Source organism: Humulus lupulus, chromosome 4 (assembly GCF_963169125.1).
Source record: "Humulus lupulus chromosome 4, drHumLupu1.1, whole genome shotgun sequence".
Taxonomy (NCBI): Eukaryota; Viridiplantae; Streptophyta; class Magnoliopsida; order Rosales; family Cannabaceae; genus Humulus; species Humulus lupulus.
This window is the reverse complement of record NC_084796.1, coordinates 1,565,195-1,590,352: the sequence shown is the minus strand read 5'-3', so window position 1 is coordinate 1,590,352 and position 25,158 is coordinate 1,565,195. Positions and strand designations below refer to the sequence as shown.

The 25,158-nt window shown below is 34.7% G+C and overlaps 4 protein-coding genes across 10 annotated transcripts; 3 read left to right on the top strand and 1 right to left on the bottom strand.

The window, feature by feature from the left end:
• The first annotated feature begins 5,654 nt into the window (after positions 1-5,654).
• Positions 5,655-8,901, top strand: LOC133829574 (pentatricopeptide repeat-containing protein At4g31070, mitochondrial). Its single transcript, XM_062259283.1, has 2 exons — positions 5,655-5,748; positions 6,705-8,901. The coding sequence occupies exon 2, from the start codon at positions 6,942-6,944 to the stop codon at positions 8,703-8,705; it is 1,764 nt and encodes a 587-aa protein (XP_062115267.1). The 5' UTR covers positions 5,655-5,748; positions 6,705-6,941; the 3' UTR covers positions 8,706-8,901.
• A 664-nt stretch (positions 8,902-9,565) lies between these two features.
• On the top strand, positions 9,566-12,152 carry LOC133829573 (chloroplast envelope membrane protein-like). 2 transcript variants are annotated; one of them, XR_009891833.1, is made up of 7 exons: positions 9,566-10,344; positions 10,427-10,512; positions 10,639-10,812; positions 10,941-11,055; positions 11,171-11,192; positions 11,524-11,659; positions 11,830-12,152. XR_009891833.1 is itself a non-coding variant. In XM_062259282.1 (7 exons), the coding sequence occupies exons 1-7, from the start codon at positions 9,670-9,672 to the stop codon at positions 11,896-11,898; spliced, it is 1,353 nt and encodes a 450-aa protein (XP_062115266.1). In that variant the 5' UTR covers positions 9,566-9,669; the 3' UTR covers positions 11,899-12,152. The 2 variants fall into 2 exon arrangements, 1 of the variants encoding a protein (XP_062115266.1); XM_062259282.1 differs by having other exon boundaries at positions 11,171-11,268.
• Positions 12,153-12,566: 414 nt separating this feature from the next.
• Positions 12,567-17,981, top strand: LOC133829570 (YTH domain-containing protein ECT4-like). Of its 6 annotated transcripts, none has more exons than XM_062259275.1 (9): positions 12,567-12,822; positions 13,713-13,762; positions 13,894-14,080; positions 14,350-14,435; positions 14,528-14,938; positions 15,475-16,008; positions 16,515-16,727; positions 17,098-17,516; positions 17,780-17,981. In XM_062259275.1, exons 1-9 carry the CDS (start codon positions 12,774-12,776, stop codon positions 17,781-17,783), a joined length of 1,953 nt encoding a protein of 650 aa, XP_062115259.1. In that variant the 5' UTR covers positions 12,567-12,773; the 3' UTR covers positions 17,784-17,981. The 6 variants fall into 6 exon arrangements, 5 of the variants coding, with proteins under 5 accessions (XP_062115259.1, XP_062115261.1, XP_062115260.1 ...); XR_009891832.1 differs by having other exon boundaries at positions 12,568-12,822; positions 17,098-17,669; XM_062259277.1 differs by having other exon boundaries at positions 14,359-14,435; positions 17,098-17,981.
• LOC133829571 (uncharacterized) lies at positions 17,959-24,905 on the bottom strand. The gene is made up of 14 exons (XM_062259280.1): positions 23,996-24,905; positions 23,825-23,923; positions 23,677-23,729; positions 23,153-23,210; positions 22,899-22,981; positions 22,154-22,231; positions 21,182-21,261; positions 20,453-20,634; positions 20,143-20,217; positions 19,499-19,539; positions 19,193-19,298; positions 18,912-18,994; positions 18,546-18,619; positions 17,959-18,333 (listed from the first exon to the last, which is right to left on the bottom strand). Exons 1-14 carry the CDS (start codon positions 24,668-24,670, stop codon positions 18,218-18,220), a joined length of 1,803 nt encoding a protein of 600 aa, XP_062115264.1. The 5' UTR covers positions 24,671-24,905; the 3' UTR covers positions 17,959-18,217.
• Between the last annotated feature and the right edge of the window lie 253 nt (positions 24,906-25,158).

The window sequence follows — 25,158 nt, the reverse complement described above, 5'->3', positions numbered from 1 at the left end:
ATCTTGACTCGTCGATGAAAATGGATAGAATTGCCCATCAATAAAAGTTACTAGGAAAAGTGGTAATAAGTGGCGTGTACGTTGTTAATAATTATTTATTGGAATTCAGATTGTTAGAGCAGAAAAGATGAAATAATGAAGTTTTTTTTATATAAATATATCTATCTTTCTATTTAAAGATATCATTAATATATGTACGAAAGGATTTATAAATTAGAGAAGTCAAACAATAATAAGAAAATAATACCTCAGTTTACAGTTATTCAGCCCTAAATATTGGTAATAACTTATCTCAAGGTTGTTTTTTAAGAAAGCTTTCAATTCAAGATTAGATGAGTGTGCATGAAAAAGAGATGGCCCAATGAATCATTTATTTATATATATGACCTTTTTTTTTTTTTTGCCACTTAACTATTTGTATGGGAAATTCATTTTGTTAATGTTCTATGTTTTTTTTTCTTTCAAATTGTTATCCATGTTTTCCCGTCGGGACATGTGGTATGACGCAATGAGTCTGTGGGCCCCCTTAAAGAGATCTGGGCACATTCTGAGCCCGATGAATAGGGAAGAAGAAAGTCTTGATAGCCCAATCGTCAATGAGCCCACCAACGTTCGGTGAACGCGACCATAACAAGGGAACTGGGACCAGGATGTTGGCTCAACTCATCTTCCCGATCCCAACCCACCCGTATCCTCCGGGATGCCAATAGAGGTGGCAGACTCACTAGTATGGGAATAGACCTTGTTAAGAATGAACCCAAGCCTTGGTGAATGAACCAGGACTCGGTAAGTAAACCGGGATATTAGTAAAGGAACCTGGACCAGACGTTCGGATAGGGCAAGTTTGATCTTCCCTGATGCTGACATGTCCCCACGAAACACGGAAGTTGGTCTTTACTAACCTGCAAATGAGGTTACGCACGGAACGTACGCTACTCCTAGGAAATAATACTACTACTACTCTGACAGATTCTGTCCCCAGGATCCCCTTAGAAGCCCATATGGACCAGTCTGAAATTATGTACCATTGGCAGCTTGTAAGGCTTGACCATGGCTAAGCCGGCCCAATGGGCCCTAATTACTATGTTTTATTAAGCAACATTTTTTGTATTATGACTCCATTAGCGAGTAAACCATGATTACATCCATATTGGGCCCGGATTAGTCCAGCCCAAGCTCATTGCACTTGACTGCCTATAAATAGGACCAGCTGTGCACTGTAGCGGGGATCCCAAATTTTCTCTTGTAAGCAATTACTCTGCTAAAACTTGCAGAAAATTCCATTGTCAAAAGTTCACTAAAATCTAATACAATAGACTTGTGAACTAATGCTTATTAACGCCCCAACCACGTAAAAAATTTGTTTGTTTATCTTTGATCCTTTCTTTCTAGCTCTGATTTCTTAATATATTTCCAGTTTTCGAAAAACTCGGTAAACACAAATATATGACTTATAATTTCTCATATAAATGTATAATTTATAAAATATGCCATAATTTTTTGCATAATTAAGTTGTATTATTTTTTACTGTGGTTTTATAATTATAATTTTGTTGTTTTAACTTAACATTTATTTTAAAACATTTTACTAGACCATTTTTCAAGCTTTTATATTAATGTATACTCACTTTTTTTATTTTAAATTTCACATAAATAATTATTTAATAATAAAAGTGTTTTTATATTAAGTTTTTATTTTAAATTTGGAAGAAAAAAGTAATTTTTGATAATTTTTTATTTATTTTGAAGCTATATTAGTTTCACTCAAGCCAATATTAGTAAGTATTATCACTATTTCACTTTCGTCGGTTAGTATTCTATTGTACTAGGAAAAAAAACAATATCAATAGTAGTAGTATATGTATAAAAATTAATAATAAGTATAATTACATAATAATATGAGTGTAATTAAATAATGATTTTCTTATTATTTTGTATGTTAATGGATTATAATAAGTATTGATTTTGCTTTTTTTTTTCGTCAATTAATATTATATAAATAAAATAAGTACATATTTTGTCTTCCTTTTCTTTCCATTTATTAGTTATATGAATATAATAAGTATAATTACGTAGTAATAATTGAAATATGATTGTAATTAAATAATGAGTTTTTTATTATTTTGTACATTATTAGATTATAATTATTTTGATCATGTAAATGTATTGTATACAAATATCCATAGATATAGCTTCTGAAATCTCAAGTCAAATATTAGACAAGAAAACATTACTTTAAATTTAGTATGAAACAATACACAGAGTTGTATATATAAAAATATATTCAAAGAAATCTATTTATTCATAAATAATAAATGTACATCAACTTGTTTCAAGTTGTATTTGTGTATAAGTATGCACAAAACTTGTATTAAAATAAGAAAACAAAGAAAAAAAACTGTTATCACCCTCCAAAACTGTAACAAATTAGTGTCATATTTGTAATTAGTTACCCACTTTAAAATATTAACCAAGTAAAATAAAAATATTGAGTAATGATATGTGTACACACAAATACTACACACACTTATGGGCAACTCACTTTTACTTAGTGGGACCCATCTTTAATAAATATGATTCTGTTGACGCGGTTTTTCGCCAACAGATAATTATACGAATAAATAGGATGGATTAGTGCTAATTGATAAACCATAATATGAAAATGATAGTATTCTAGGATGTGAGAATTAATTGCAAGGAAACAATAGTCACTCCCTTTTTAGGTGGTTCGGAGGTTAAAATCTTGATATCTCCTCACTATTTCTTACAAAGTGTTTGTTTTACAAGAATAAGCCAACCCCTTGCACTATCTAGGATTTCAGTATTTATAGAAGATTGATCTCTGAGTAGGTATTGGGGTCATCTCGTGACCTCTTCATCCATCAAATCATTTATGTGACATTGATGATTAATTCCTAAACCTTGCAGTGAAGTGTGGTCTAATCAATATGTAAGTATAGATAATGGACTGCATGGCCCCAATCAGGCGTGGGACGTTTGAACACGCACGTTTATACTGCGTGTCCAAGAATTCAGGAATAGAATAGACACTTGACGTTTGGGATATGCACGTTTATATTGCGTGGTTGACTTTACAAGGATTCGGGGGTGTCAGGCCTCTAATGCACTACGAGCTTAAGGTGGTGCTAGCTCGTGGCTCTCACCATGTCGACACAATGACTCCAAGGAACAACTAAATGATTAACTAGCTCGGGTTGGTTAAATTAGGGGATGGTAACAAACAGCTCCGGATGGACGATTGACACGTGGCAGACCGAGTTAGGCCCTTTTCTAGCTTGCCGAAGTGTGCAGATATTCAGGGCGTACAGATTGGTTAAAGTAATTTGCCACATAAGTGTGTGTAATGTTTGTGTGTAATTTGTGTGTGCACATATCATTACTCAAAAATATTTATGTAAAAATTTATCTTTGTACTAGTTTCCTTAGTTTTACATTTGTAACCAGTTACAATATTTATCAGTTTGAGAATGGTAACCAGTTACAAGTATGTAACAAAAAAAATTTCGCAAACTTGGAACCAATTACAATTTCTCAGTTTTAGAATGGTAACTGGTTACAAGTCTGGAACCAAATAGAAAAAAAAAAATCACAGATATAGAATCAGTTACAACTCTCCAAACGAGAATAGTTGTAACCAGTTATAGCTTTTTCATTGTAATCAGTTATTATGGCGCGATTTCAAGATTTATGAGAAAAAATATACAATTTCAAATTAAAATTCTAACTAGAAATCAAGTGTTAGTTTTGATTATTTTAATGGAATTATAGATTGATTATTATTGAGATTGGGTAAAATATAAGTGCATGTTGAAAACAATCGACTTATTGAGTTACCAAATAACGTTTTTTTATATTCTATTTAAAAGTTACAAGATAGTATCATATTACAAATTTTTAAAGTAGCTTTAATAGGTTTGTCAGATAGTTTTCAAGGTAGCGAAAATGTATCTTAAACATTACACAACTAAATAAGTTACCAAAAAGTAATAATAGTAATACGTCACTAAATATTAGTTATAATAATAAACTTCCAAGTAGTAACGACAATGATAAACTTCCAAATATTACCGTAATAATAAGCTAGCATAATTTCTAGAAATTATGTTATCGGTATTCAATATGTATATTAAATAGTTTAAAAGACAACTAGTAGGCAACCTAAAATATCAACAAATATTTTTAGTTGATCATACTTCACATTTTTTTGGGAGATCTGTTATGAAAATGTTATATTTTTTTTTAAATGTTTTTTACTTTCTCAAAAAGTGGATAATTATTTAATAAATTGGATATAAGAAAGTAGCTAATTATTTGTAAATTGGTTATAGAAAAATTAGGTATTGATATATTTATTTTTCCCTCACTTATTTATGTAATTAATTTTGATATTAATGTAATTGATGAATTTTTTTTATTAGTGTAGTGATTTGTACATTCTAAAATACATATTATTAATAGTTATTTTTTTTTATTATTTCCTTGTTCTATTGTATGATAACATCGAGAAACATAACATACATTTCATCCAATTAATTTTGATTTATTTAGTTTGGTTGTATGAGCGGTTTGATCAGCATTGTTTGTTTTTTTCTTCTTTTTATTGTTCTTTGTTTTGTAATTGTATTATTAATGGTTATATTTGGATATTTTACACATACATAGACATTGTTTGCTAAGGGTAAGTGACATCAAATATGTGAATGAGATTGATAATGAGCTAAAATTATAATTGCCCATGAATTAAGTAATTTAACTGTTGGAGTAATCCTTATATAATTGGCAAATGACGTGTGTTGTTAAGAGATCATTAAACAACTTTTCTCTTCTGTTACGTTTTTTGTCTTGTCAGTTATAACAGATTTTTAGTCAGTTAAAACAGAATTGATTTTTCTTTCAACACGTGAAAGAACTGGAGGTGCAGCTATATATATCCAGGGGTTTCATTAGTTGAAGGAGAGAAGAAATTCAGAGGTTTTGAGAGGCTTAGAAAAGAGAGAAGAGAGAACAAGGGTTAATTTTCTTTGTATATTGTTGAGTGTGTGAGAGTACACTGTAGTGTAAACTAAGTGCTCATTTTTTAGTTGTACAGAGTGTTCAAAAACCTTTGGAGAGGAAGAAGGGTTGCTTTGTATTGTAACATTGATTCATTATAGTGGAGAAGTGCTCGGACTGGATGTAGGCCTTATTTTAAGGCTGAACCAATATAAATCTCTCTGTGTGATTTCTTTTCTTCCCCCTTTCTTATTGTTGTTCTCTAAGTATTTGTGTTTTAATATACTTTTCTGTGTATATTTGTTCTTGGTTTGTTTTGCAGGTGAATCTTGGAGCCTTGTGGTCGTGGATTGCTTTACCACGACATTAACATACATGAATAAAAATGGAACAATATATTTTAACATACATGAAAGTACATTTAATGAATATATATATATATACACGCATGCTCAAATCCATCATTACCACAAGACAACTACTAATGAATATATACAATAGATCCACACATGATGATTAGTATTGGTTGGATGTTGTTTGTGAGTCAAGTAAAGTAAGCGTAGTAGCTTAGCAAGGTTCCATTTTCCAATCATATATATATATATATAATATGTATATGAAGATGTTTTGGTGGTATATTTATGATGTTAGAGTTAGCGGTGGTGGAGCTCAAGCTGCGTATACACTGCAAAGCCTGCGAGAAGGATGTTCGCAAAGCCCTATGCAAGATCAAAGGTAACCTCTCTAACTCTAATCCATTCACATATATAAATATACAGGACCGACCCAAAAAAAAAAGTGGGCCTAAGACGGTTTTAATAAATTTGAAAAAACTGGACCCTTTTGTATATGTAATTTTAAATAAAATTAAACCAATATTTAGTAATTTTAAAAAATGAGCCCTGGGTAAGGGTGGGCCTAGCCCGCCTATGCCCAGGACCGGCCCTGTAAATATATATATATATGATTATCAATTATGTTATATACACGGGAAATACTTTGTAAGTTGTGTTTTATCGAAATACAGATTTGGTACTTTGTGTTTTCAATAATATTTATCTGTTATCTTATAATATAAAATCGTACATATTTAGTATCTGGATTTAAATTTAAACAACAAAATTTTATCAATATTACCAAATCATACTCAATTATATGTAATTAATCAATTAAATTTAAATTTGAAACCCATATAATTAATGACAATTTGGTCCTATCGAAAATGTTTTATTATTTAAATTTGAGTCCAGCATACTAAATATATATGATTTTAAATTAGATGTGGCTACTAAGTTTATATTTCGATAAAACATAGGTACTTGTGTAAATGATATATTTTTTAAAGTCATTTTACACTCTAGTCTAATTTTATTAGTTTTTTGCAAAATGATCTCTTATAATTTAGAAAGCCAGTCGAAAATTTAAACATGTGGTCGAAAAATTCAAACAAACAGCCACTCAAAAATTTTAAACCGTCGTCGAAAAATTTAGACAGTGGCCGAAAAATTTAAAAATTTAGACAACTGATCAAATTTTAGACAAATGTCATTTTGCAAAAATATGTTAAAAGTAAAAAAAAATATAGTTTTCATTCACCAATTTCTCTTGTATTATAGGTACTTGTGTATATATAGTTATGTATTATGAATAGATATGATATTGAATGAGAATGAGTATATGGACTTGGACAGGGGTACGGTGCGTGGACATAGATGTGGCATTGAACAAGATCACAGTTCTGGGGTATATGGATCAAAAGCACATTCTCAAAGCTCTGCGCAAGACTGGAAGGAGACCCTTTCTATGGCCGCCCAGGCCACCTCCTACTCCGACTCCTACTACTACGCCTTATTCTCCCTTTCGTTGCTTTCTTCCCACTTGTCGTCTTGGCTTCTCGGACTAAATCAAATCAATCTCCTCTTGCAGCCATGACCCACTTTTTCTATCACTCTAATATCACTCTTAACTTACACAAATGTTGTCATATCAAACACCTCCTCTCCCGCTGCTTTCACCATTCCCAGTTCCCAAACACCTTTGATGTCACTGTTCTTCCCTCGCTTATCAAGGCCTCGCAGTCACAGCAGTATGCTCTTCAGCTTCACTGCCTTGCCCTCAAGTCAGGCTCCTCTTCAGACGCAGTTGTTTCCAATTCTCTCATTTCCGTGTACGCCAAATCTTCCAATCTTCGGGCAGCGCGGCAGGTGTTTGATACAATGCCTTACAGAGATACCATCACATGGAATTCCATCATTAATTGTTATATACAAAATGGGCATCCTTCCGAAGCCTTGCAAATGCTGAAGCAAATGTATTTCTATGGTTTTGTGCCCAAGCCGGAGTTGCTTGCCTGCATTGTATCGGTTTGTGCTCGGTCACGACGGTTGAGACTTGGAAGGGAAATTCATGCTCTTGTTGTCACTGACGGAAGGATTCAGGAGGAGTCTGTGTTCTTGTCGACAGCTCTGCTTGATTTGTATTTCAAGTGTCACTGCTCCACCATGGCTTTACATGTTTTTGATAGAATGGCTGTGAAGAATGAAGTTTCTTGGTCCTCTATGATTTCGGGATGTGCTGCCGCTCATAACTATGATATGGCAATGTACTGCTTCAGAGCAATGCAGGTTGAAGGGGTGAAACCAAACCGAGTAACGCTTATAGCCATTTTACCAGTTTGTGCCCACTTAGGCTGCATAAAACATGGGAAAGAGATTCATGGATATGCGGTTCGTCGTGGATTTCATTCAGATCCTCACTGCTCAGCAGCTCTCATGCACATGTATTGCACGAGCAAAGAAACATCCCCTGCTGCCAAACTCATTTTTGAGAGATCAACTGTTAGAGATGTTGTAATGTGGAGTTCAATCATCGCCAGCTATGCTCGGCACGGTAATAAAGCCAAGGCTATAAAGCTCTTCAACCTGATGCAGGAAGAGGGAATCGAACCAAACTCCATAACTCTATTGGCAGTAATTTCCGCCTGCACTTCTCTAGACCTCGCTGGTGGAATCCATTGCTATACCTTAAAATCTGGGGTAACCTTTGACATTTCCATAGGGAATGCTCTTATAAACATGTATGCAAAGTGCGGTTGTGTAGAGGCTGCTCGTCGAGTTTTCATGGAGATACCAATTAAAGACTCCATTTCATGGAGCACACTAATAGATGGTTATGGGGTTCACGGGCGTGGTGAACAAGCTCTTGAATTGTTTCATGAAATGGAAAAGGCAGGGGTGGAGGCAGACCAAGTGACTTTCCTTTCGGTTTTATCTGCTTGCAACCACGCCGGCCTTGTCGAAGAGGGACAGGAGATCTTCCATCGTTTGATGAAAGGTAGTGATGAAATACCATTGACAATGGAGCACTATGCTTGCTACATTGATCTTCTTGGGAGGGCAGGGAAGATTGAAGATGCTTGTAAGGTTGTGAGAGCAATACCAGTGGAAGCAAGTCCCAGAATTTGGACTTCTTTGATATCATGCTGTAAACTCCATGGAAGAATGGAAGTAGCAGAGGTGTTAGCACAGCAGTTGGTTGAATCAGAGCCTGAGAATGCTGCTAACCACACTTTGCTGAGTATGGTTTATGCTGAAACCGGCAATTGGCGCGGCGTGGAAGAGGTGAGAAGAGCCATGCAAGTGAAAAGACTACAGAAATGCCAAGGCTTGAGTCAAATTCAGCTTGAAAATTAGAACTTTCCATTGTGACAAGGTGTAATATATTGTCTTATCTTGTCATTTCATTGATTCATGAAATGACAATGTGTAACCACAACACTGACCAAATCTCAAATACTAAATTAACAAGCTTTTTCTGTTACAGATGATTGTTTATCCACACAGATCAGCTTTGACAAAGACAAAATATTAATCTGTCTCCAATTTGTTATATATATCTTGTAAATTTAGAGTAAGTGCTATGATTAAGCTTGAAAAGAAAAGCTTGTCAACACTGATCAAATCCCTAAATACTAAAGTACCAAACTTTTCTAATATATCTCCACTTTTATTATTGGCCCTTATAAATGATTTTTTTTTTACTACTTATTAGATGTATAATTCAACTTGAAAAGAACTTGTTCTTAACCTAGATACAATTGTGATATAATTTGGTCAAAATGGTGCACGTGATTTTTTTATTTTTAAAAAAAAAATTAGAGAAATCTTTATCCAAATTTCAAATTGCTATAAAATTAGTAAAAAACAAAACCATAAAATACAAAGGTTTTGGTAAAATATAAGCTAAAACTTAAAATTGAAATAAATAAACAAAAAAAAAATATTTTTTTAATGAAAATATAATAAATAAATAAATCCATACACAAAACATTTCTTAATCATCATCTAAGTTTGAGGATTGATTCTAGGTACTTTTATTCAACATTGATCATATTTTAATGTAAAGGTTGATTTGTTTATGAATTAAAAAAAACTGGATATTTTTTTAAAAAAATTAGCATGGATTTTTTTTAATTTAATAATAATAATAAAAAAAAGGGAGTGTTTTGCAGTTGAAATATATAATATAGAAGATATTATATAATATATTAAAATTTGAGAGAGGGAGAAAGAAACAGATAAACCCACGATGCAATTTGTCTGGTAAATGCCAAAGCTTCGAAATTGCAGTGGAGAGAGCTGAGATTTAAGATGTGGAATGACCTCTTCCATGGTGTTATGCCAAAGCTTTAACCTTTTCACCTCCAAACACTCTTCTTCTTCTTCTTCATCCTTTTCTTCTTCTTCTTCCTCGAAGACTTTGAGTTTGGTGGTTGGTTTGGATAAGCGTTGGAGCAAGAGTCGCGGTGGGTTTGCTGCAAATGCAAAGGCCAGGAGGAAGAAGAAGAGCTGGTGGTACAGATTCTTCTTGGACGACGATGGCAATTGGCTTGGTCTGAAGGAGGACGATATGCTGGACCTCGAAGAAGAAGTAAAGGAAGAATCAGAATCAGAAGCAGAAGAAGATGTTGAGGTTGAAGTTGATGATGGTTCTAAATTTGAGGCCTGGAAGAGGAGAGCGGAGGCCATAGTTGAGCTGCGTGAAGCCCAGGAAGACAGGAGGAATGAGGAGTCTCGTAGCTGGGAGGATTGGCTTGCCACTGATGGGGAGAAGGGTCATCAAGATTTGGATTGGGACTACAACAATGGTGGAGCTGGAGCAGGAGCAGGAGCAGGAGCAGGAGCTTCTCCTCCTTCTGGGAAATCCATGGATGAGGAGGAGAAGGTGTTTCCTGAAATGGGTTTGGTTAGGTCTGTTAGGAATTGGCTTGCTGGTGATGAGGATGATTTGCTGTATGAAGATCGAGTCTTCCGCTATGCTTCCATTAATTCAGTAAATCACTGTTCTTTCTCTTATACATTTATTGTTATTATTATGAATTGCTAATATGATGATGATGTGATTGTTATTATAGGCTAAGTTTTTGGCAGTGTTGATCATTGTGCCTTGGGCATTGGATTTTGTGTTGCATGACTATGTTCTTATGCCATTTTTAGAGAGGTATGTATGTATGTGTGTATGATAATATGAAGCTAATATCTCCTAAGCTTAAAGCTAATAATAATGGTGGTTAGTATGTAATGGAATGGAATGTATGTGTGTGGTTTGGAAATTTGAATGGGGCAGATATGTGGAGAAAGTGCCACTGGCTGCTCAAATGCTTGATGTGAGAAGAAACCAGAAGCTTGAAATAGTGGAAGAGCTCAAAATGGAGAAAGCCAGGTTGCAGCTGGAGGTTGAAATTGGCAAGTCTCCTCCTCTATCTGATGATCACCTTTGGTGGGAGTTAAGGGACAAAGCGTAAGCATAAGCTACTTGGTCTGTTGTTTCTGTATTCAATTCTAAGTATATATATATATATATATATATATATATTAAGGGTATTAAGATACATTTGCATATCATCAAATATATATATGTATGTGTAGATTAGAGTTGAGGGAAGAGAGGAGGTTAGAAAACCGTGGAGCATTTGCCAACATTTGGTCAGACATGGCGTTTGGGATATCAGTGTTCATTCTTTTGTACTTCAATCAGAGTCAAGTGAGTTTTGGTCACTTAGCTCCATTTTCTTGATTCACATTCTATTTCTTGTTCAAATTCAATGTTACTTGATTGATTGATTGATTGATTGATGACTATTATGTCTGCATTGCAGGTAGCTTTGCTCAAATTTACAGGTTATAAAATTATAAACAATATATCAGATACTGGCAAGGCATTTCTAATTATACTTATCACAGATATTTTTTTGGGGTAAATAACATACATACATACATACATAAATTTCTCTGCTTTGCTTTGATGCTTTATGTATTGAGTAATGATATGTGCACCCAAAGTATACACCCAAATATTACACACATTGATAATGTGGCAGTTTAGCCTAACGAATTATATTTATTAAAACTGAGACCTACTGTTTTAAAAAGCAGTGAAACGTCACTGTATGTAATGTTTGGGTGTACAAATCATTACTCTTATGTATTAATATAATAATATATGGTGCAGGTATCACTCAGAGTCTGGTTGGCAAACATTGGTAGAGATTATAGTAGAACATTATGGAGTGGAGGTGGATCAGGCTACCATAACCATTTTTATCTGCTTGGTTCCTGTTGTCATTGATGCCTGTGTCAAACTATGGGTACCCTTTTCATCTTCATCTTCATCTTCTTCATCTTCAACTTCATCTTCTTCATCTTCATCTTCATCTTCTTCATCTTCAACTTCATCTTCTTCATCTTCATCTTCTTCTTCTTAATTGTAATGAATTGAATTGTGATTGGTGTTGTTGTTGTTGTTGTTATTGTACAGTTGTTCAAGTTCCTTCCAAGATTATCTCCCAAGGTTTCCAACTTATTCAGGGAAATGAAGCGTCACTAAGACAACAACAGATGCAAAGTTGGGTTGGTTTGGTTTGGTTTGGAGTTGGACTCAACTCACCACTACCACAACAACTACTACTACTTCCACTCTTTGTAACATTTATTAGTTTACAATGTATACATAGTCAAAAGCAATGTGGCTTCTTCCTCCTCTTTACACTCTATTCTTATTATTTTTTCTATTTGATCATCTTTGGGGGAGATTTTTTTTATTGACAGAAATAAATAAAAATGAAGCACATTTTTTTTTTCTTCAGTGGATTTTCAGTGAAACATGGTAATAAAAGTAAAAGGAAAAGAAAGAAAAGTAAAAATGGCATATTGGCATGGGATTGGTAACCATTACCATTATCATCATATATATAAACTCCTATGAACAATGGTCATTTCTTTATAAAAATAAGACCAAAGTCCCAACCTTTACCATATAAATATATATAAAGTTTTTTTTTTTCATTTAGGAAATAAAAATAGGAAAGCCCAAATTGTAATAAAACAATTGTATAAGCAAAGTCAACAGTCAATGAGACATTTGGTGTCAGTTATCAACCAATGATCTGAAAATGTGTTATAATAATGATAAAAAAAAAAAAAAATTCTTTTTTTTTAAATAATTATTATTAAAATAAAGTTTAAATATTAAGATGCATACAAATATATGTAATGTAATGCCTAAAACCCTCTCTTTTGAGAACCAGACGCAGAAATAGAGCAAGACCCAGAAGAATCATAACGCAAACCCCTTTCATTCTCATTCCCATTTCCCTTTATTTTATTTTCATCAATTATTCTTCTTTCAATTCTCCCCTTTTCCAATCCAAATTTTCTGGGTTTTGCTCATTCAATTCGTTTGTGGAATTAGATCTTAGAGTGATGGACAAGGCTCGCCACGACCGAGATCGAGTTGTCTGCTCTTCCTCTGGTATGTATAATGTATTTTCTCCATATTCATCCGAGCTTTTCCTTCTTGCTTTTCTGAAATCCCCCTTTCTTTTTTTCTTCTTTTTTTTTTTCGTTTTTTTTTGGTATTGTAAAGTTCGTAGCTTCAAACTTTAATTTCATGGATTGTTTGACAACTATTATTTTGGGTCAATGCCTGCGGAGCTCAAAGCCTAGGATTTAGCATTTTAAGTGTCAAATGCAGCATGTATTTGCTTGCATTATAATTTGAAATTCAAGATTTCTAGGGTTTGTGTGGGTTCTCCCTTCGATTGGAGAGGAAAAAGTTTAGTTGGATTCCCTTCTTTTATCATTTAAAGAATCTATAATCGAGTACTCCTGGCCTTCTCTTAGTTCTTCCCAAAAGCATACAACTTTACTGGTTGGTATCGTTGGTTCTTTCTTGGGCGTGGCTTTGTATATGCTGCAACAAAGCTTTTGGTTGGGTTTGGTTATATTGACAAGATTGTTAACTCTCTTTTGGTAATTATAGATGGACTTTGTATGAGCAAAAACTAGATTAGAGGTAGATTGCAGAGGCAGATTTAAACTCTGACCAAGTTTTATTGTTGAGTCCTGACAGATAGCATGTATCAAGTCTATGAACTGACCTGAAAATAATCTGAAACTTTCTGGGAATGTTATCATGTTGTTTCCATAGGTGATAGGTTAACACTTCTGTGTGGATTAATAATACAATGAAAGAATGATAGAAATTTTCAACAAAAATAAGAAAGGGTTTCCAAGCAATCTTAGACCCTAAATATTTGAAAAATGATGACTATAATCACTCTCATCCAACTTGAATGTCCTTCTTATGGTGTCATTTCTTTTGGTGTTTTCAGTCTTTATGTTGCCACTCAAAATTTCTAGTTCTTGATGCAGGTGAGAGACCTGATAAGCCAGATGTTTTGACTGAGCAGGTAATAGCTAGTGCAAATATCTGTGGAACTTTGTTTCAGTTTGGTTTGTCTTTGTCTTGGTTTTTCTTTTTTTCCTGTAAATAGGATAATAAATCTTCTCACTAGCACTTCATTTTCGGTTTTATCATCAGCCACTTCCACCCAAAGATGAAAGGATTGTTTCTGCGAATACTTCTCCTCCTGAGGCACTCATTATAGGGCACTCAAGCAATGTCACAGGACAACGTGATTCTCTGGATGCAGGTGGAGGAGACTATGGCACTTTCCACCATTATAAAGCTTATGTTTCTTCTAATGAACAGAACATTTCATATGCGGGTTAGTTTCTTGAGCCTCTGCTGCTTCTATTGTTATGTTTGTGAATATTTGATAACAAAAGGAGGCTCAAGCCTTTTTGGGTAATTGAAGGAATTATTTTTTAAATTATTGTCGTTTACAATTTCAAGTATGACATGTTCAAAGTTCTGTTTGAGTTTAAATTTGTAAGAATATGTAAGATATTGATTTTTCATGTCTCTTTTAGTTCCAATGCGTCTTTTCACAATCATATCATACCCTATTGATGGCTACATTTATCTAAACTTTAGGTGGTTCAGGTTATGGTAGCAGCACTGGCTCTTGGAATGCATATTCACAATATGTTAATAGTGATGGCTTGCATGTTTTATCGCCGGTGAGTAGTAATTTTTTAAATTATGGTATGTTTAGGATTTGTTTTCAGTCTAAGTTTATATTTCTATTTTTTTTTCTCTCATTGTGTAATAGGTTGTCTACAATGACAATTCATCTCTTGTGTTCCATTCTGGTTATGGCTTCAATCCTGAAATTGCATATGGACAATATTCTCCAGTTGCTACACCTATGCCCCTTATGGTAGATGGTCAACTATTCTCTCCGCAGCAGCTTCCTTTCTCTCCATCCTATTTTCATCAAACAGCGCCAAATCTGCCTCATATGTCTTCGGCTCTTCAAGTTTCTCCAACTGAGTTGATGACACCAGAAAGTAGTACTATTGATAACATGTTTTTTGGGCCAGGATCAGGTTACCTAGTCAATTTTGGATCATTAGGCGGAGGTAACCTTTCTGGAAATGTTAATAATAGTCCGGTAACATCGCCAACAGTTTATCACCAACCAATGGGCATTCTTGGGTCATACGAGAACAATTTTGGGCAGGTTTGTTTTAATCAATATTATTTTAATTTGAATATTGTCATTCTTCATGGTCTTTTTGGATGATACAAAATTATTTGTTTTAAGTGTGAGTATATGATAACGAATAGAAAATTTTATGACGAAAAAAATAAAAAAGTTTCGAACTTGGGGATTGCAAATAGAAAGAAAATGATAAGTAGATTGTTTGTAACTTTAATATAGACAAATGATCTATCCCTATATAGGTCTTATAAAGAAAAAAAGTCATCTTGCATGTTTTGAAATTGGTCGAAAGAAAGTTACTGCTACTCTTAGCTAATAGTGTGCCATTATTTTGTGTGTTGAGTCTTTTCACTCATTCTGTAGGCCAACACCCTCCCTGTAAACCCAAGGGTTAGTGCCTTGAACTATGCTTAAATGTGGAAAATTACACCATCCCTTTCCCTAGTAAAACTATTTTTTACACCTTATATGCTATTGCCATTATGAATATGGTCATGGATAACCTTTTCTTTCATATAAATATTTTTGCTTACAAGACATGGTCTTTTTTTCAGCAGATTTCTCAACAACAGAGACCAACCCATGGGTATGGTTTGGCGCCTGGTTCTCATTATCATCACGGTAGTTCATATCAGAGCTCTGGCTATGGAGGTGCTTCATTTCCTTACTCAGTTACTAATGATCTGAATCAACTAACTCTTGACAAAGGCAGAAGAAGAGAGAGAGACCAAGACTCAATTAGTGTTTCTATTGATTCCCGGGACATCTTTAATGACCGTAATCGGGGGCCAAGGGCATCAAAGCAGAAGGGAAAGAGTGGCACTGAACAAGGTTCTTCTTCTGGTGCTAACAACAACAACTTATCTGCCTCTGGAATTCTTCTTGATTCATATAACCGGTTGGATTTTGTCACCGATTATGAGAATGCAAAATTCTTTATCATCAAGTCTTTCAGTGAAGACAATGTTCACAAGAGTATTAAATACAATGTTTGGGCTAGTACACCACATGGAAACAAGAAACTTGATGTTGCTTATCATGAAGCAAGGGATATAAAATCACACTGCCCAGTCTTCCTGTTTTTCTCGGTATGTTCCTTTGACTGCTCAAAGTATTTCCCTTGTGTATGTATGTATATATATAAATGTATGTATGTATATATTGAGGCAATGCAGGAATTAAAATATGTAGTTGGTTTGCTCTGAGATTTAGTAGTTTTTGAAGGACAAATTCTCTTAAGAACTCGGCACCAAATGCATTTGCATTTTGGAAATACACAGAACGCACACTCGTTTTGCGCTAATTAGAAAGTTTTAGTTGAATTGAACTGCCTTTGTTATACAACTGCATGAATTAAAAGGTTTTCATATACTTGGATTAGTTTTTTGCTCTCTAAATGTGTGCATTTATACTTTCTGAGCATCTTTTTTTTAACTGAAAACTATGTTCGTACTAGTATGCTACATGATATGATACAACAAATACTTAAATAAGAAACCTTTTCTCTTTGGGAAAGGCAGTTTCATTATTTTTGGTGCTGTGGCATGTTATTAATTTTCTTGTAAATCTTATTAGACGTTGATTGTATCAACAGGTTAACGCAAGTGGACAGTTCTGTGGGGTAGCAGAAATGGTTGGAGCTGTTGATTTTGAGAGGGATGCGGATTACTGGCAGCAAGATAGATGGAGTGGACAATTCCCAGTTCAATGGCATATTGTTAAGGATGTTCCCAACATTCGATTCCGCCATATTCTACTTGACAACAATGATAACAAGCCTGTTACTCACAGTAGAGATTCTCAGGAGGTAACAATTAAATATACTATATCCCTCTTCAGGTTTTATCTTATTAATTCTCTTCCATGTATGCATGATTGCATGAGATTGACATATTCTTAACTGTTCTAACATAACAAAATGTATGTATCGACCCTGGTCCTTGGATGATCTGACTATATCCATGTTCAACTAACTTTTGGGGGTCTGACCTGAAGTGTTTAGAAAAAGTCTCCTGAGTTGCAAAAAGTTGTATCTTACAGTTATCAGATGAATGAATTTATATGACTTTGTACCTTGGCTTTTATGCATTTATTACAGTCATATGGCTTTGGCCATTTTATTTATTGTATATGTAATAGATTTCTTACATTCTATTTCTTACTGCTAAAAAAACCAGGTAGGATTCAAACAGGGTATTGAGATGTTGAAAATTTTCAAGGATCATGATGCACGAACATCTCTCCTAGATGATTTTTACTTTTATGATGATCGGGAAAAAGTCTCGAGGGAAAGGAAGGCCAGACACCAAGCTTGCTCAACTTCAGACGGTGCTGATTCGTTTAATGATAGTTTTGTTCATGACGTGTCAACTGCTTTTTCTCAAGCACTGAATCTGAGAGAGAGTGCCAACCAGGCAGCAGCATCCGAAGTTGGTGCTAGTACAAGAAAAGATGTTTCAGAATCTTTCGGTCATGATTCTCTAAACCAGTTGTCTGGCGTCTTATCACAAGGTTTGGGAAAGGAGGAGGGTGACAAAGAAGTACTAGCATCTGGTTCAGGTGGTGATGAATCCATTGACAAGGAAGCAACTGTTAAGTAAGCTAGTTTCTAGCTGCGTTTAGACATATCCTTCGGGGTCTTCGCATTGACTTAGTGGACTTCTCTTACCTTTTTTTTTCTTTTTTTTCTTCACTTGCTGACCACATTGGGATGGTATTTTGGGCGTCTCGCGTGGTTCAGTGCAGTTAGGTACTACGCCGGGTCCTGCTCCTCAAGGAGAGGGAGGGTGTTTGATATCTTACATACTCATCTTTGTTTTTGATTTTTCGTTAAATTGTTTTTTTTTTTTGTTTCTCAAGGTAGACGGTTTTAGGCGTTGCTGAAGTAGTTGAATGGGTGAGGAGAGGACTCTGTGTACTATGCTGATGCCTAATACCTAAAGTAGTAGTGTCTGTCGAATTCTTTGCTGGTTTTCTTCGGGCGGCGAGGACTTGTAAAGTTACCTGGGAGAAGGGCAAATCAATAAAGAAATTCAAAATGTCTAAAGAAATTTCAAAATTTTGCCATTTGTGTAGTGCTGTTAATTTGTTGTATTTACAGCAGCATCAGCTTATTATTACATGTTACATACATGCACAGCTTAATACATTGCAGGTAGCATACTAGCACCAATCACAGGTGTGGCCAAGGTGATCATTTTCTGAGAAAGTAGCCAAAAATGACAGCATAAGGGGTGCAACCTGTGTAGTCTAGTCTGGAGTAGCTTGAAATTGAAGGCCTTTGTGTCTAAAGTATCATCAGTCAGCATTTGCTCTGATTGAGCTATACAGCTCAATATATTTCCCAGCTGTGTTGTTCCAGCTATTGTCAATTTCCATAATCTTCCTCACAATGCTGTTCCATTTATCAGGATCTGTAACAAAAAAGGGGAAGTAATAGTGTAATTGGTTGGGAGTACTGACAAATTTAACATTCAGTTTGAGTATCAATAGGAAAAGCCACTCAACTATTTGTGGGAGTATAGTTAGCTTAGCTAGCTTAGTTAGTTACTCAAGCTGAATTGTCAACTAAACTATATAGCTATGGATATTACTAAGAGGTGGAAGTGGAAGATAACCAACTTACTGTCTTTAAAGTAGGAAAATGCACGATCCAAGGCCCCATCTAGAGATGCTTCATCGATTCCCTCAAAAACAAACCTGAACAAAATCAACTGGTTATATGCTTTGCAATAACAAAACTCATCTCAGAGCCTGTAACCAAACCACATAGGAGCACATGTAAATTTATTGGTTTACAAGGTAAGCCAAACTTAACATTGATTTAAGAGACTATGGAAACTAATGACTATTAGAAGCCAAATCTCAAGGGCAAGGCATACTGTGAGCTAATGATTGCTAAAAGATATTATCATAGCAATAGTATTAGTACTACCACGTTGGTACATTCACACTTTAGAAAGACTATATTAACACAGTGAAAATAAATTACCCATTGGCCATCTCTTGGTTTAGCTGATTGTCCATGTCAAAGACTGTATCAGCTAGACCACCGGTCTTTCTAACCACAGGTACCTGAAAAAATCAATAAACAAAATAAGATTGAAATAGGATCAAACAAAGTGACCATTTTAGTCCCTATTCTTATTAAAATTCTGAAGAAAATCTGTATTCACTTGAATGAAATCGCATTTGCATTCGCATTCGACGAGTAGTGAAATAAACATAACAATGGAATGGATGCTCATCATCCAATCCAAAGGAATTACATACTGCTCCATAACGCATGCCAATCATTTGTGCAAGTCCACACGGTTCGTACATGGAAGGAACGAACACCATGTCTGCTGCAGCATAAAGCATATGAGACAGCTCCTCGCTGCATAACAAACAAACAAGCAAACGAAACAGAATCAAGATGTTGTTGACAAACAATAAAGCTCCTCTAAAGGAGGAATGTACTCTACTACAGGCAAGTAGGATTCTAATTTTGAACAAGAACAAAGATTTTGATCACATATTCAAGTTCAACAAACAAAAAAATATAGTTTCCAATGATGACATAGAAAGACCACTTACCTATACATCAATAAGATTCGAATGCTAGGACCCTGATTATGCTGCAACATGGGAGAAAAAGTATGGGTGTCCGTCAGTTTGGCTGGAACATAAAATTGACAACAATCCTAAGACTAATACTTAAGTTTCTTACAGGGATCAATGTCTCATAAAAACTTCATCTTTTCTTATTCTTTCTAAAGACTTCAACTGTTGAAAACCTATCATTTCATGTGTTCCAATAAAAGCTTAAGACCCTTCTCAACTTAGTAATTTTATATCATTTTATTAGCCATTCTATGAAATTACCTTATCTTACACTAATTTTGTTCTGTAATATGCACCAAGTATTGCTACTTCAAAATTTTATAACATCAGTAGCAGATGGAACATGGGACGGCAGAGATTAGGGAGTTGCGCGCACACATAGCAAAAAGATGGTGGATGCAATCATTGGATATAAACATGAAAGATGTTCTCATAACCTGGATTTATTTGCAAGGATAACTTTTATTTAACACTTCAGCCAGAAGAAAGTGTGAAAAAGAAGAAAAGAAAAATAATTTGACACATTAAACTGATTGAAGATCATGATATGGTTTTTCTTTCATTGAATAAATGGAATCCTAACTCGAACCAAAAGAGAGGAAGCGGAAATCTGTTACCAAATTTGCAAGTCCTTCAAATTCTCTTTGAATGTTACCATCTGGAGCTTTTCCCAGTATAATCATTTGTCCACCCTAGAAATGACTCAATAATTAAGAGAAATATCAGACTATTCAGAACCTTATGCTGAAATTCGCATCTATTGTATGGTCAGGCAGTAAAATCTAGAATTTGAAGTGCCAATACTGTAAACAATACTGTGCAGTTGAATAATATAATCAGTATGTACTTGAGAAATGGAAAGTCCATGTTTTAGTGCAAAAATGTTAGTCTTGGTATATACACAACATTCTTCATTAACAGACTTACAAGTTCCTCAACGCGCTTCATTGCGTGAATAATTAAGTGAAGGCCTTTTTGTGCGACGAGTCGTGTGATACAAACAACCAATGGCACCGTGGTTTGCACATCCAGTACACTCTCACTAGAGGCCAAACCAAGGCCTCTCTGGACAAAGTACTTGCATAACATTTTCCCCTCAAGATTCTGACCTACAAGATAAGAAAATGAGAGATTAAATCTGCAAACTATTAAGTACTGGTAACAAGTAATGATAAGCCTTAAGGAGATTTCTTTTTTTTTTTAAGAAAAGAAACAACTTTGTATTAATATGTTAAATACTACAAAGGAAGAGACCAGAAGTCAATGTAACATCTTATCTCACTAAACAACAGTTTATTTATAAAGCCAAAACGATCAATGACACAATAAGGTAGGAACAAAGATTATAGCACTAACATACATATTCCATCGTCTCTAATACATTAAATTAAAGAGCATGAGCTCTATTTTAGAACTTATTAAGTACTAAGTATATGTTGATACATAGTCAATTCACTAAAAGTACAGAACATACTCTTTTGTTAGAACTTAAATTTAGTACCTATTTAGTACATGTTGATCCACATCTAATTTTTCTTTAACTTCTAACTCAGTTTTCATGTTATGATGTAGTATTATAAAGAGAGAGAAAGGTTAAAGTGCAAATGTTCCTGATGATATCAAATTGCTAATTTTATAAAAGAGACATAAATTCACCATGGAACTTAGCAGGCAAGAAAACATCCAAGGCAGGGTTCCATATTGCAGTGTCAATCCCATTTAATATACCAAAGTACCTAAAATACATGATAAAAAGGATTATTGAATGGAAAAGTAATATAAAAGTTTGTACAAATATAATCACAAAATCATACGTTAGGTTACCAATTTTTCTGAAAAATTAAGTCATTAAGAGATGGGACATATTTAATTTTGAATAGCTATTTCTTCAAAAATCTTAGATTATTATGAGAGACAACATTAGATTTTACACTGTACCACTACCTACAGGTAACACTTGTAATGAAAAGCCCAAAACATTGCTAAAAGCCTAAAACCCACTAAACTAGTAGAGTTCACTTTTCTTTATCTCTCAATAGATGGGATAGGTTGGAGAGAGTGCTTCACATGTAAGAATATAATCACTGGATTCTACTACGTCGTTTAGAGAATAATTGCATGTTTTTCTTCAATGTGCAATGGAATCAAAGTTGTGGAATATTTTAAGGAAGGATAGCTCTTTCAGTATTTCCCATTTTGTGATGGGATGCAATCCTAGAAGGAAAATCATTTGGAGTAATGTTCGCTCTGGCTTAGGTGCTACGAAGTGTTCCTTTCGATTATGACTAAACTTCGTTTTTCTTGATGAAACAAATCTAAGGAGCTGAGGAGCACAAGGATGTTCCATTCTCTTTCATTTTGTTAGATTGGCAAATTTCATTCTAACTTTCTAAGAATTTAACTTTGTTTTGTTTCTTGAGGAATCCTTACCATCTACCATTTTTCATTGTTGTGTTTTTCCCTCACATTTAAATCTATTTTATGTTTCATTACTGAATACTGTAAATACATTGGAGAAAATGTTTACATGACATGGTCTGTAGGGAAATTTTTTTATAAAGGTCCATAAAATGAGATGAACCAACTACCAAGTACAACCACATATATAGAGAGCAACGAGTAACTTACTTATGCCGATTGCTCACTAAAGTGCTTGAAAGCCATCCTGAGCACATCGTTTCCTTAAGATATGTTGGGGAGACTGTGCTGAAAATGAAAAGAACAAAAAATGGCTTGTTGATGATGCAATGCATGGTATGGACTGTGTTTGCAGACATGAAACAGCATATATGCTCCTGTCCACTGGTTTACTTAATAATAAGTGCACAATTACACACTAAATACAATCAATGAAGTTTCTATGTCTTCCTAAATTTGATATACAAAATGTCAGTGTCAAGTCAACTAGAGTCTTTTGTACTCTAGTCTTGTGGAGGGCTCAAATTCAAGCTATCAACAGACTTTCAATAATCTAAGTATATTCCACAGCCATAATTTATAGCAACTATGAGTATTCAAATCAATAATTCATCGTTTTAATAAACTGTTAAGTCTATACTTTTTAATTTATCATTATGTTAAACTAGCAATCTTAAAGTTGATGGTCATTTCTGCTTGAAAAGACATTTGGAGAGCTGAGACAGATGTGCCTACACTCACCCTGTTTCTGTAGCATAGTAATCCTTTAACCACTTTGGTGGTACTAATTTTTCAAACTTATTCATGAGATGAGTTTGAAATATCAACTGCTCAAATAATTTTAGATATTCCAAAATATCACATAGGCAGAAATTAAATATGCACTAGCAGGTTAATGGTTATGGATACACATATAATACAAGTACTTGCAAGTCAACAAAGTGCTGCAACTTACACAACCGCATTGCTGTAGACTATTCCACCTTTCAATAAGCTCAATCTCTCAGGATTATGGCCAATAGTTCGTTCATCAACTGCCTGCCATGTTGAGAAGAGAAACACTGAGATTTATCTAAAAATAAGTTTTTCCTCTAATTCTGGCTTTAGTTCTTCACATATAAACATAAATTATTTTCTTATTAATCTGTAAGACATCTCTGGAATCACCCACAGAAAAAAATTATTCATCTCAAACAGATAAAAGCTCACCTTGTCAATAGTTGCATATAGAGAACCATCGAGACCAGACTTGCTAAGTTGCTGTTCGCTGCCAATATAACATAACATGCATGCAAAGGACTTGAATGGACATCAGTGAACTCATAGAGTAGTTTTAACAGTAGATTTGTCTTTTATTATTGAATCTCATAAAACTCCGGCGAGGATCGTTCACATTGATTTAGATCATTTATGAGATATTTATGTTTGAGTTTTATGATAAATTTTATGGTATGTTTGAGTTTTATGACATTTCTTATTCTATATTTGAGTTTTATAAGACACATTCATCTTACGCCTCGCCTCACAAAAACAAAACGCCTTGAGGCATAAAAGCGGTGTTTTAAACATTGATTGATGTATCAGAATACTGACATGAATTTTCATGCATAATGATTGATCATGTTTATGTCAAAGCCCCTTTAAAGGATAACTTTCATGTATAATGATCATAGGAGAAAAGCATAACCCAATATCTATAACCAAGCCATTCTCTAGATCAAACATGTACTTACCTACACTCTCCAAAATGCTCCATGTTATGGATGGTTAGGACTATTCTTGGTTTCTACAAAGTAGAAAGTGAATAAGAACATGTTTTATCAACGATAAGAAAGAAGAATTTTTTCCAAACAAAACAATAGTGACAAATAAAGTGGATACCTTTAGAGAAAGATTATGATACATATCCCAATAAAGCAAGGGCAAAGCAGATGTCTGCCACTCATGGACATGAATAATATCTGGTTGGGTTCCAGTCACCTGAGATGAATTATGCTAAAGATTAAGCCTATGCAATTGAGAACGTTAAAACAAGAAAGAAGAAGAAGAAACCTGCATCCATTCAAGACAAGCACGGCTAAAGAAGACATAAGCGTCGAGCTCATTATAGGAGCCACCGTACACATGTTTGCCCTTGAAGAAATGGTTGGAGGGTTGAATGAAAATAACAGGGATAGATGAAACCAGTCCTCGATAGGCTTCGGTTGAGATCCAAACTCCATCATGGTAGGAGCTAAAGGTGGTGATTAAAGCCAAGTCAGTGATTTGTTGCCTTGGGATACACTCATAGAAAGGGAGCATTATATCGACGGTGTGGCCACGGGACAAGGAGGCACGAGCAAGTCCAGTGACGACATCGCCAAGGCCACCCACTTTGGCTATGGGTGCCATTTCAGCCGTGACGTGAGTGATGTGCATGAGCTGATGAGGATGATCATGGTTGACCACATCAACAGCAGCACCCACATGATCCAGAGAAGGAAACTCCTTGCTCCAAAATGGAATCTCATCGGTGGGAGAGGGCCAAGCAAGTTGTGGTTTGTTGGGTTTGTAGGCATTTAGGATTAGAGTGGAGGTGGAGGAAAAAGATGCCATTTTTCTGTGCTTAAGATTGAACAAAAAGCTTGCCTTTGGCTTTGGCTTGGGCTTGGGAATGAATGCACAACCCTGTGTGTTGTGCACTCTGAAAAACCTTCCTTCTTCTGCAATTGCCATTGCCATTGCCATCCCAGCAATAACCAGATTCAGAAGAGAGTGGTATTCGATTACCAAAGCTGCTACTGCTGCTGCTGCTTTAAGGGAATTTCATGCCAAACCCTTTTTCCATCAGATTTGTCTTTTTCTCATTGTACAATCACACACTAGTTTGTGAGCCCTAGAAGGAAGCAGCACACTTGGTAGTAGTGATGATAATTAATAAATATGATTGAAATTTGGAGTGAAGCCACTTCTTTTTTTTCAAGATTTTCAAGTTGCTAGTTTAGTATTCTTTCTTCTTCATTTGATTCATTGAATGATTGAAAAGTAGAGTAGTAGACAAGAAGGTACTACTGATTACTGAGTGTTGAGTCACTTTCCTCATAATTGAATTGAATTGAATAGAATATTGCCTGTTGATAAGATGGCACTTATGACATATAATATATAGCAGCAGCAGCAGCCAGCAGTGGTCTAGGACTATAGGAGTGTCATACATAGATAGCCAAAGCCTCACC